The following is a 12815-nucleotide window of genomic DNA, read 5'->3' as shown; positions in this document are numbered from 1 at the left end:
TTACTTCCCATGTCTGAGGTCCAGAAGGACCCAGCAACACAGCCATGTTCCTAGAAGGAGCCTCAAGATCAGGAAAGTGAATGAGGTGTGGTGCCTCCTTTGCACACCTGCCAGACAGCAACACTGGGTAACATCAGAATGCTTTAAAGTTCAGGGTGGTGGTGTTATGTGTTGCAGGACCTGAGTTCAGCATCAGCACATCACACACCATGCTGAGGCTGTGCTCCAGACAGGGCTGGTCCCATGCTCTGTAGGCTCACATGTCCATTCTGCATACTCTCCACACACAGTTAGTTCCCTTTGCAGACCCTATGGAGCCATCCCATTTCTGATTTGCTCCTTGGCTGACAAACACTGGGTTAGAAATTTCACTAGCATGATGAAGAAATAAACCCATCCAAATCCAGAGTTTCTGGACAGTAAAGGGTTTAAAAAGAAGGCTCCTCTTTTTTCCTTACATATTTTTAGATATAAAAATAATATTTTCAAAATGATCAGCCTTTTTAAGCGCTTCAGGTTTGGGCAAATGGCCCTACTTACCCCTGAAGAGATGTAATCAATAAATAATACTTACCTCTTTCTGTGATACTTCACAAAGTGCTTATGCTCAGGATCATAAAATCCCACATGAGACTAAAAACCACCTAGAGCCAAGCAATATCCACATTTCTGGGTTAAGAACGGGTCTGTGATAGGGAGGAACACACAGAGCAACCTTGAGTGGAGCCCATACCGAGAGCACAATCCTCAATAAGCAGTTAGGCCCAGCTTGCCCTCTCTGCCCATTAGGACACATCTTCTATTGACTGAGATTGAGACAGGCTGAGATTAGAACTGTAGACACGAAACACCACATTCCATCCTTGTGAAGACTATATAAAACAAAATATCTTTGTCTGGGGCTCACCAAGAGGTAAACACGAAAGCAGAAGGAGAAGACTGCCTGGAAGAAGGGTCTCTGCGCAGACTGAGGCATCACACTGACCAACCCCGAGCCTGCCAACCGAGCAGGCCAGCATGGAGAAATGGGACCCACGAGTCAGAACTGCTCTGTCCTGGTCCAAGGAAAACGGGTGCCGCCTCCAGTGCCTCAGGTTCTGTACCCACGCTGAAGCGGTCACCAAGGGCCAGCTGAAGGGAGAGATGTCCCTCTCCATAGGGAGACAGTCATGGAGTCACCAAATGATATGCTTAATCCTACTTTGTGCTGGTTGCTGCCACAAGGGCCACGAGGGGCTGTCCCCTTCTCCCTCCTCCTCTCCTAGCTGCCGATCCCCTTGCCCAGGTCCAGTTCTGGAGCACACAATGCCCAGCACCAACCTGGGGCTGGGAGTGGGGATGCATGACACACCACGACTCAAACTATTGGGTACGTCATGAAGCTACACCCAAAGCCTTCACAGAGGATGACACATCACACAGACACTGACAATGCCATGTTGTGGTCTGTTAAGGAAGGGTTTTGCAGACACCGCTCTTCCCACCCCCCTTTCATGGATTTAAAAAAAAGAGGGACAAACGCCACCTCTGCTATATCACAGAATCATACCTGTCCATTTACTCTGGTCCTTGTCCCCTCCACTCTCTTGCTCCTTGGCAGGCTCCTCAGCATCACCAGTTGTTTCATTGGGCCCTTCCACATCTTCACTGGGTTCTTCTGAAACAGAAGAAGCAGAAAGTGTAACACATACACTGAAGGCAGAACAGAAGAGTAAGAAGCTGCCATTGAGTAAGAGCAACAGTCAAGGCTGTGCACAAGTGTTGTGTGGCAGGTATCAACATCACTCAGTGTTCTCCCAACACATCTGCTTGCAAGCTCTTTGGTCCCAGAACAGTACTGACCCTGATCACCGAGATGCCTGAGTTCACTGCAGACACATCACATCCCTCCTGCTCAGACTTGGAGCAACTCGGTCTGCTGCAGCCACGGCCTGAACACAAGGCACGGGAGGAACCTGCTCAGGGTTCTGCCTTCACCCCAGTCAGGGGAAGAGTTTGCCAACCCCAGCAGCACCACGCAGGTGCCAAAGCACGGAGGAGAGACAACACTCAGTGAAGTGCTGAAAGCTCAGAACAAAATGCAGAGCACCTTGGCCCTGCCCGTAATAACAGCACCAATGTGCCAAGGCCAGGCATGGAGCGTGTCGACCCAGCACGGTCCAGCTCCAAGCCAATCTTGTCGGGTGGGACACTGGGAGCGAGAGCAATGTGGTTGTTATACCAGGGTGTAACAGATACATTGTCATCTACTATTTTGGGTATTTATGTACAGTCCCTATAACTGACAGGGGTTACCCCACCACTGGGCTGAACGGCACCTCTAGGCTATTATATAAATTTTGAGGCAGTATAGTTTATAATTTTAACTTGCATTATCTGGTCATGGTAAATCCGAGGCTATCCTGGGGTTTACCTGAATCCCCTAATCAGTTCAAGCACCACCCCTCACCCTCCCCCTAACAAAGACAGGGCTAGAAATTTGGGTTAAAAATATGTATTAGGAGCTTGCAGATACTCAGCAGTGCCCTTTGAGGATGTGTCAGCCTAAATTGGGGAGGAACTTGTAAAAGCATCCAGAGATCAGCTGATATTAGGTGATTTATGCTCTACTCCTTTTACTCTTTTAAAAGCTGGGAACTCTCGAGAGCTGTAGGGCTTTCCCTGGGAAAACAGGACTCCAGAGTGAGAGGGGTAGCAGTGCTGACAAAGGCACCCAACATGTAGAAAGACACTAATCACTGATGTAGGGGTGAGATGGGCAGTTTGCCACATGAGCCGAGTGCTCGAGTTTGCTGGGAGAAGGGCTGTGAAACAGCAGCTGGGTTCACGTTTCAGAAATTAAAATTCCAATCTTTTTTCCACTCTAGGGAAAAAAACACAACAAACCATCCTGGTGGTGCACACAACCCCACCTTCAAACCACTGGTGCCTTCAAACCACTTCAAGTAGGGCAAGAATGTCCCATCAGCTGGGGGAGCTACTGCAGAAGCAGATTTATCTGGTTTTATTAAAAACCTTCTTTAACAGGTTTCTACATTTTATTTAAATCATCATTTTAACCTGTCTCTAGACACACAGTGTTGTCTGTTGGCTCAGATGCTCCCTGACCCCCCTGGACAAGGTGAGGAGATGGTTCCCACCTCCCATGGCCCATACCCCACTGCACATCACTCATCACCCATGGCCATCACACACTGCCCTGGCCCCAGCCCCACCATTGCTCAGCCCTGGCCCCCAGCCCAGAGACCCCCAGCCCAGAGACCCCCAGCCCAGAGACCCCCAGCCCAGAGCTCCCGGCCCGGCTGAACAAAGGGCACCCGGTGCGGCGGCACTGCCGGCTGCGACCCGGAGGTGTCAGCATCGGCATGGGAGGAAGAGGAAGGGCAAGCCAGGCTCAGCCGCTGTCTGGGCTCTAACCTGAGCATGTGGAAATAATACACGTCTTCCAGTGTGCTGTCTGGTTCGAGGGGAATAAAATAGGACATTCATAAGCAGTTACACCATCTGTCTTTATACCATCATCATCATCAACAGGGGAAAAAATAGCTCTTTAAAATGGATGAAAGCCCAGGCTGACAGTAACCGGAAAAATGTGAGCTATGAATACCAATAACGGGAGAAAATTATTAAAAAACAAGGCTACGAATGCAAGTCCCCAGCATGGTTGGGGCGGCAGTCCTTTGTGTCCACCCCCAGCAGCCCAAGCTGAGCCCCCACGTCCCTGGCACTGAGCACTCCCCAGCCCCAATCCCAGGAACGCTCCTCTCTGAGGACGTGACCTGCTCTCAGCTCAACACCCTGTGCTGGGCAGGGGGGCAGGGAGCAGATCCAGATCTGAACCTTTCTCTTGCTCCACCCCGAGCTATTTTTTTTCTGAAGAGTAATTTTTTTTAAAGCAGGATGGGAGGGACCAGAGTCCAACACATCTGCCCAGGGAGGCTCTGAACCAGATGGGGAAGGTCCTAGTACCATCCCTGCCAAGCTCCTTGCTCCCAGGGCCTCTGGCACGGAGTCCCAGAGAATGGGAAGCGTTAACTCCAGCTGCCTCGTGATCCCCTTCAAGCAGATGTCTCTGAAAGGCAGAGGCAGCTCTGCTCACCATGCTCAGCCTGGCCTGTGCTGCAGATGCCGGTGTTCCTGCTGAGCCCAGGGATGGTGGGTAAAGCAGCCCTTCCCCTGGCTCTGACTCGCTGAGAACTCGCCTTCAGCACACGTGGGGCTCACACCTGTGTCTGACCCAGCTTCTGGCAAGGAGACCTCAACACTGATGGTAAAAGCAGCGAAGCTCCTGCTCCTGAAAGGCCTGTGCCCACGCTCTCCGATGACAGCTCCGCGGTTGTTGAGCTGCAGCAGCAGCTCTGTGGCATGGTACAGGTCTGAGCAGCAAACACCTGCATGAAGGCAGCCAACCATCCGTTCCCTGTGCCCCTTTGGGGCACCTCTCTGCGAGGACAAGGCCAGCAGCACATTTGGTAGGGAAAGGTCTGCTCCTCCCTCAATCCACAAGGAGTTTCCATTGTCATTGTCTGCAAAGCCCGGTGTCACGCTGTCCCCACACTGTGCACGAGCAGAGCCCACCATCGTCCTTACGTAAAGGCCCACGGGACCCACCTGCAGCTGAGTGTGCAGACCATGCCAAGGTCAGCTCCTGAGCCATGGTCAGTAAGACATAGGGAATTTACTTCCAAATCACCATGACCCTTTTGTTACCACCTGACACCCCAGCCCTCCAAAGCTGCACATGCTGTTCGGACTTCAGAGGTGCAAGAGCTGCTGTTGTGACATTTGTATGGGAGAATCATGTCCCCCTGAAATACAAACAACACACGCTGTGCACGCGTCTCCACGCCAGAGCTCCATCCCCAAGTCCATGATGCTTTATTAATAACTTTTAAAAGGAATTTTCCAACTGCCAGGGCCCAGGTCAATACCGAGAGTGAGCAATTGCAGCCCCTGGAGCCCAAGAAGCTGCTTTTCCATCATATCCCACCTGCCCCATGCAAAATCCTAGGAAGAGTCTTTGCTTCCTTCATGAATAAATCATTTTAGAAAGCGGTATTTCCTTTTAATTTAAAATTAAACCGTTCACTGCAGAGGAGTGGGGGAAGAGCAGGAGTAGAGTCTGGAAAATCACGAGTATCTGACTTCTGCAGAGGTCAGGGAACCTCTGACTCAGTTACGCACTGAAATGTGCCTGAATAACTGTGCTCTGTCGCACAGGACCACGCTCCTGCCGTCTGCCCCTGCCCAAACGCAGCAAGTTTGAGGGCTGGAGAAGTCGGCAAATGCTGATGGGATCCAGACTAGCTTGAACAGCCCAAGACCTCTCACCTCTCATTCTCTCAGTCAGGTTTTCCTTAACAAACCCAGATCTCTTATCTGAAGGGATAAGGGGCATTTCAGGGGTGGCGGAAATGTAGGGATGGGAGAGAAAGAGCGTGCACTGCCTCTCCACCCTCCGGCAGGCTCGAGAGCTGAGAAACATTAGCTGTCATGAACCACAATCAAATCAGGTTTGAAATATTTAGCAGTGGCTTGGAAAATGCGGCGGTGCAGCTCTGACAGGCGAGATGTGCAGACACCCATTTTCCATTATAATGGAAATATCAAGCCTGTTCTGAATATGTATAACCTAGAAAAATGTATTGATTTTTCATTCGGCATTAAAAAAATGAAATACCCTGCAGCTGTCAAAAGCCTTTTGTTAAAAGCTCATCTTTCCTGGAATGAGGTTTACCAGAAACAAGTTTTAATTGTACACAGGGTCTCTCCTTTGGAACAAAAAGAATCCCTGACGCTCCTGTTTTCAGGATAAGTAGCTGAAAAAGCCCGCAGAGAGACAGGACTGAGACCTGGCTGACTGCTGCACGCTGTGGCTGTCGGGGAGGTGACGGCGATGGCTGTGTGGCACAGATGCCGTGCTGGCACCGCCATGTGTCGCCAGCTGGCGAGGGGCAGCCCCCGCTGCAGGGTTCCTACCACCCAGCCTGTTTCAAAAGTTCAACTGCTTTCAAGTAGTTTAAACGTGAGTTCCCCCGGGCCCTGGGAGGAGAGGTGCCGGGGTTTGGGTCCATATGGAGGAGGAGGATGGTCTGCAGTGGATTGAGGAGCCGAGCCCAGGAGGAGCTCGGCTGTCCCCAAGCTGTGCCAGGGCCACCATGCAGGGCCTGGTGCTACTGACTCAGAAAGGTCACCAAGAGGCATGCAGAGGGTGGTCCCACCTCACACCATGCCCATGGGCCCGGTGCACTTGGCTGTGGGAACAGAGCAGAGGCAGAGCCTGGGATGGGGGTCTGACCTGAGCTCCCACTCCAGATGCATCTGCGTGCTGCAATACCGTCCATGCTAGCTCCTAACAGGATTACTCTACATCAACCTGTTTATTCCCACTGTTTTCCCAAAAGGAAAAGCAGGACTCCAAATGGTAAGAAAGCAGGACTAGGCACAGGTTCTGAGAGGAATGCCACGGAGCTCCAGCCTGGATGCAAAGCAGGTGGGTAAATCCCACCTGACAAAGGGCTGTAGGAAAACAATATAACCCTACCTTGGATTAATGACACTTATTTCCCAGACAGCTCCATTCCAGAGCACAGCCAGAGCATCTCTGCTGCTTTCACTGACAAACAGAATCTGCTGGCTATGGCTAGATCAGCTGACAGAGCCATCAGAGAGCCATGAAATGCTTGGGTTGAGAGGGACCTTAAATATCATCTTGTTCCAACCCCCTGCCATGGGCAGGGTCACCTTCCACTAGACCAGGTTGCTCCAAGCCCCACCCAACCTGGCCTAGGACACTCACAGGAATGGGGCACCCACAACCAAGAACCTCTTCCCTGGGACAGCACTGCCTTCTCCCTGTCCCCAGGAACAAGACTGTTCATCTTTTTTGCAGACTGGGCTAGATTTTAAGGCAATGGAATCCAACAGGGACTTGCCCCCTTGAATTTCAGCAGGACTAGAACGGTTGCTGTTATTTTCACACATGAAATATAAAAAAAAGGCAAATTCCTTGAGCATGTTTGTAGTGGAGCGTGATGTGATTGTGTTGTCATTTATGGGAAATAATCGCAAGCCCATCTCTCCCTTTCCCCCCATTTTCCAGTCCAAATAACCATGAAAAATTACACTTCAATGTCAGGAGGACAACAAAGGAGGGGCTTTCTCCTGCGGCTTGACGGCTTTTCTGCCTCCCCTTCCTTGGACAAAAACTACCTTCAATTCTGTTTCATTTTAAACGTGATCTAACAAATGCATCTTGACAAGTTCCTTTCTCTTTTTCTTTTAAACAGTATTTTGCACAGTTTAACCTAGCTCCAAACTGGAATCAGCTGGAAAGGAGGCACATGCAAAAACACAAACACAGATCAAACAGCAAAACAAAAGAGCCCATCTCCAGCTCCAGGTCTGCAGGGAGAGGACAGAGCGGCCTCCACGTGGAGACCCGTGGGACAAGGGTCGAGAGACAAAGGGGACTTGGGGGAGGAAGAGGATGGACGAGTCAGGTCGCAGAGGTTACAAGGCAGGAGCACAGCAAAGGCAACCAGGGGATGGGAAGTGTGGTGCCCAGTCCCAGTTTGTGAGGGAAAGGATCAGTGCCAGCCTTGTCCCTCTGCTAAAAATACGCAGCGGAACTGTTTGAGCAGAGAACCATGGGTTTTATAGAATCATGGAATTATTTGAGTTGGAAATGCCCTCTAAGATCACAACTGTTCTGCCAGCACTGCCAAGGCCACCACTAACTCATGTCCCCAGGTGCCACATCTACAAGGTTCTTAAATTCCACCAGGGATGGGGACTCCACCACTCCACCACTGGGCAGACTGTACAAGGGCTTGACGACCGTTTTCAGGAAGGAATTTTTCCCAATATCAAATCTAAATCTCTCCTGGTACAACTTGAGGCCATTTCTCCTTGTCCTGTCACTTGTTCCTTGGGAGAAGAGCACTGCAGGCCCTCAGTGGGCTGTGCCAGCAGAGCAAGGTGTTCCAGGTAAGAGGTGCTTTGTGCTCACTGGGAATAGGCTCATTCCAGAAAAACTTTGGAGATCCACAAATAAAACCAGTGCCGAGGCTAAGCTGAAGTTAAAAGCCAACTTTAACAACTCTGCAACAAGGTACATCTTGAGAACGCTGTAACTATAACAAAAATGAGCTATAATTAATTCATGCTTAGCCTTAAGGGCTGGATATGCACAAGAGAGCTCTGAACAACCTTAACCCACCATCATCACAAACCACACTTAAATCAAGGACTAAAATGTTCTCTTTCTGCTTAGTTTTTTTTAAATATACAACTCCTATGACTCCTACTCTGTTCTCCCTCTCCATGGTATTGCTCCAAGGAAAAGTTAATTAATGTCTTGCTGACCCTCTTTCTCCCCCTACCCAACCATTTCCCAACCTCAGCATGTTTGGAGTTCTTTTAATCTCAGCTAAAAACTTGGGAAAGCCATAATTGCAGTGCCCTGGTTTAGGGACAATTAAAATATCCCCACAGCTTGTGGTACCACAAGGTCCTGACACAGATGTGGGGCAGTGGAGGGGAGTGGTGGGGCTGACCTGGGGCTGACCAGTCCACAGCTGGGCACAGGGTCCATGGCAAATAATATCTTCTTGTCCTCAGTGAGGAAAGTTTTTTGTTACAAAGAACATTGAAAAAAGACCAACAGTTCTAAGTGAATGTCCTTAAAGATGACTTGTACACGGGGTGAGTCCCAGTGGGTCTGAAACATGTGGTCTGGTCTGTTTGTTCTTGACTAGATCCCAGTTGCCAGGTTCTTCCTGGATCTTATTTCTAGGAAGTAACAATATCCATGGACATGGGAAATCATAAATAGCCATAAACAATATGTGTAATAAAAAATAAAAGAAGATATTCCTGGGATGTGCTGCTGCCCCAACGCAGAATAGGTTGAAACCACTATATGTGGCATTCAGTGCTCTGGTCTAGTTGACAAGGTGGTGATTGGTCAAAGGTAGGACTCGAGGATCTTAGAGGTCTTTTCCAACAGAAATGATTCTGTGATTCTGTGACTCTGAGGAAGGCGAGAGGGAGCCAGCAGGGATGCTCGGACCACCAGCATTGGGGAATAAGGCGGGGGGTCACTGCGGTGGTAACCACAGTCATGTCTGCAGAGAGATTTTCAGCTTTTAAGGGGACTTCAGAGTGAGGAGTTGCACGTTCCCAGGAGCCCTGAGAAGGACAGGGCAAATACAGCCATCAGTCTGGACAGAGACAAGGCAGACTCCAGTCAGCACAGGGGTTCGTGACATTTCAGTACCAGAAGGGCAATACCTGCTCAGGTTCACCAGGTAGAAAAAACAGCCTCACAGAACCACAATTAAAAGTTAAAAAAGTTCCCTGTGTGAACGGCTGTGGTGTCACTTTGCTGCTGAAGGACAGAGACCATGGCAGTGATGTTGTCCCTTGAACACAGAGCCCCACTTCCAACCCTGTCAAGTCGACAGCCCGTGAACCATGTCCCCATGCCGTCACCCCTCCATTGGCCCCTCTGCCAGCCCCTCCGAGCTCTCTGATACCAAAGACCACTTGGGTTGGTGCAGCAGAGGGAGCAGGTTAACACAGGTGAGCTCTCACATGCACAGCAAATACCTGCTGAGGAGAACAGGGAGAGGAGACACCCCATGACTCCGCAGCCTCGGAGCTGTCCTTGAGGACATGATCGAGGGGCCTCACATCATCCCCCACAGCAGGGATGGCCATGGCCTAGGCTGGGCTGTCCCTCCCCAGGTTTGGGTTAGTGGCACTGGTAGAATGTCAGTAATTGCTTTTCCCCTTGTACTAACGAGCTTTCAGCAGCAGTGACTTCAGCTTCCTGGAGCCAACAGCCCCTTTTTCTCCACCTCTCTTGGCTTTGGGTAATTGAAAGCGACTGCAATCTCAGTGCTGGCTCTCCAGCACTCAGCTGCACTGGGAGGTCAGGGAATGTCAAGTGAAGCTTTTCCACTCACTTCCCCACTGCTGCATGCACTGATGGAGGCAGCTCCTTGGCCCCAAGGAACAGGTGAAATTAGGGGGCAGTGAGCAGGCGAAGAAACCCAAGGACAGCCCCACTGCAGTGGGGAAGGGGCTGCCCGCCATGGCCCTCTGCCACAAGAAGCTGCATGGCCCTGCTGACCCTGGACTTCTAATTTTTCATTTAAAACAGCAGATAGGTTTCTTTTCAAGGAAACTATACCTTCATCCTTATTTTTTTTGCAGCATCACAAAACCCTTTCCCCTATGATGCCCATGTCCCCTGTCACACATCAGGAAAGGATCTTTCACTTGCCATCAAATCTCAGGTAACAGTGAAGGGAGCTGAATGGCTTCTCCATCTCCCAAATGAAACACAGAGGATCAAGGAAAAGGGAAGAACACAGAGAAGCTCCCGAGGAGATGCTGAGGGCACTCATGGCTCTCAAGCTGCCAGCCTCTGGCCAAGCCTGGAGGTAGCACTGAGTGGGTCATGCCAATGGACAGGGTAGACAGATTTTTGGCCGCTCTGGGATCCTGCTCGGTGTCTGCAGCCCCTGAGCCTGGCTCCTTCCTGCTAACAAGGGCGCACCGGGCGCTCCAGGGACTGGATCTGCTCCTGGAACCTGAAGCAAGGCACATGCACAGGTGGTGGCTCCAGCAGAGGCCTGTGATAAGAATTTATTTCTCTCAATTACGGGTGCTTGTCCCCAGCCTCAGTTCATCAGCGCAGCATGGCCGAGTCAATGAAAGCCCCGTAACGCACTAATCAGATGCACAGAGACTTCCCGGAGCTGTCGGCTGCTCCTAAAACAAGCAACAACTCTGGGATGTGGGTTTCCAGCCCTGCCCTCCCTCTGCTCAGAACTGCCCCTGGTCGGTGGCTGGGTCAGAGGCAGATTCTCTGCAAGGTCTGAGGCATCACCTCGCACCACACGCTGCACACGTGTGTGGAGTGGACAGCAACACAGTACCTGTCCAAACGCTTTATCTCCCTGCCCGTGGGAGTCCCTCCAGGCCAGAAGCTTCCAAGGGTGTGTTAGAGATTTTCAGATTAAGTTTTTAGGGTTTTATTGGAGTTTGATCTATTTATTCCCTTCAGCTCAAGACTATTCTGAAATAACCTGTGAATGTCCTGAGCAGACAGAGAAGGATCTAAATACTGCCCTCACAGAGCAAATGTAAGACAAAAATGTCAGGGAAAAATCACTGCTGGGATCCCTTCTGGTGCCCTCAGAAAAACAACACCCCTGCTTTTGGAAAACTCCATTTGAAACGAGCTAATCAGGCTGCACATGGGAGGAGGGAAGGGAGGGAGAGATGGTGGGATGGGGGGACGGAGGGACAACATCGGGCACTGCTGTGAGGTCTCCTGGCCTGTGTGCTCAGGACATGGTGACATCGCCTACTCCGTGGTACTTATGGGCTGTGGCTGTTTGGTTTAAAATAAGCAAACAGCCCTTCCCCTTCCTTCCCCTTCCAAAGGGAGTCACAGGAAAAGGCTGTGAACTCCATGTTGCCACTCCGGTCTGGCACAAACCACCTCTGTCCTGACACTGCTGGGGTCCTGCTCCTCCACTGCCAGCACGGGGCCTTCACCGAACTTCCCTGGCACAAACCTCTGGGGCATGTGGCGCGGGGACGCTCTCCCTGCAGCCTGCTTGACAGCACTATTGATCCAACACACACTTGGTGCCTTCAAAGTTGTTTATGATCAATATGCAAATTGCCCATGGTATTGATCTGGTATTAATTTTCAATTAGGGAATCCACAAGGGGTCTCTCAGGGTCAATATCCAACAATCCAAGGTAACTCCACAGTGGAGCCACGGGACTGACGCTGCCCAGGGCCTGTGGCTGCTCCCACACCTCCTGCCTCAATCCCTGTGGACAGTCTGGATGCCACGGTGGTGCTGGCACTTGGGGAAAGCCCCTGGCAAGTGGATTTAAGCAGCAGCCTTCAACCTACACACTGTGTTACCTGTGCTAACACTATTACTGGTACTGACAGTGCTGGAAAGCCCAGTGCAGGGATGTGCACAGCAGCATCTGTGGCCTGGTGGGGGGTTGGGGTGCAGGGAGCTCAGGGTAGGGGTAGTGCCAGCAGGTTCCCAGTGACAGAGCGGGGACCCAAACACTGCCTTCCACCATGGAACACAAGCTATGGGAATCTGCACACCTCCAAAAACAGGTCAGAAGTGGGAAAGGTCCTCATGTGCTGCACAAAGATTCCAAAAAGTGAAAGAAATCATTGAAACTGCCTTGAAAATCTAGAGGAAAGTGTCCTTTTCCAGCAATGTGACCCATCCCACCAGCCACCCTCCCAGCTCCCTTGCTTCGGGAGGCCTAGAGGGACACGGTTCTTGCTTCAAGCCCCACGGCTGCACTGGAGAGGTGATGTCCCCTCCACACTGGGGAGGTGACATCACCTCTGCACCGCCGCCTGTGCCCACCCACAGCTCCGCCACTCGCTGTGCTAACCAGCACATTAGCTACCCAGGCTAATTGGTTTATGGATAACATTAATTACCATGTTGCTCATTAATGGATGAAATCTTTATTGGTTCCATTGATCAGCGGGACTTGTTAGCCGGCCTCCTAACCAATGGCGGATGTAACAAGCTCTCTTATTGGCATATCAATTAATGTAATCAATTTCTGGCCAGCGGCTGCCATTCGCTTCCCTGCTTATTAGACTGGGGGAGACAGAGTCATGTCAAGTAAGCATTTATTTAAAGGGTTCCTAATTCTTCTTGAGCTGACTTCCCAGCAGGCTTTCTGCCACACAAGGGTTTTCTGCCTTCAGAGACCTTCCCCTTTCCTCTGCTACAGAATCAGAT

At 50.8% G+C, this 12815-nt stretch overlaps 1 protein-coding gene across 13 annotated transcripts in view; it reads right to left on the bottom strand.

The window, feature by feature from the left end:
* The window catches only part of ZFHX3 (zinc finger homeobox 3), a 513502-nt gene that overhangs the window by 29025 nt on the left and 471662 nt on the right, over positions 1–12815 (bottom strand). For all 13 annotated transcript variants that reach the window (XM_051805544.1, XM_051805548.1, XM_051805543.1 and 10 more), the window contains one exon: positions 1550–1657. In XM_051805544.1, the coding sequence (XP_051661504.1) occupies positions 1550–1657 (108 nt within the window). The remainder of the gene's footprint in view (positions 1–1549; positions 1658–12815) is intronic.

This window comes from Manacus candei, unplaced genomic scaffold (genome assembly GCF_025592945.1).
Source record: "Manacus candei isolate 608988 ecotype Guabito, Panama unplaced genomic scaffold, ASM2559294v1 h1tg000065l, whole genome shotgun sequence".
NCBI classification, from domain to species: domain Eukaryota; kingdom Metazoa; phylum Chordata; class Aves; order Passeriformes; family Pipridae; genus Manacus; species Manacus candei.
This window is presented reverse-complemented; position numbering and strand designations above follow the sequence as displayed.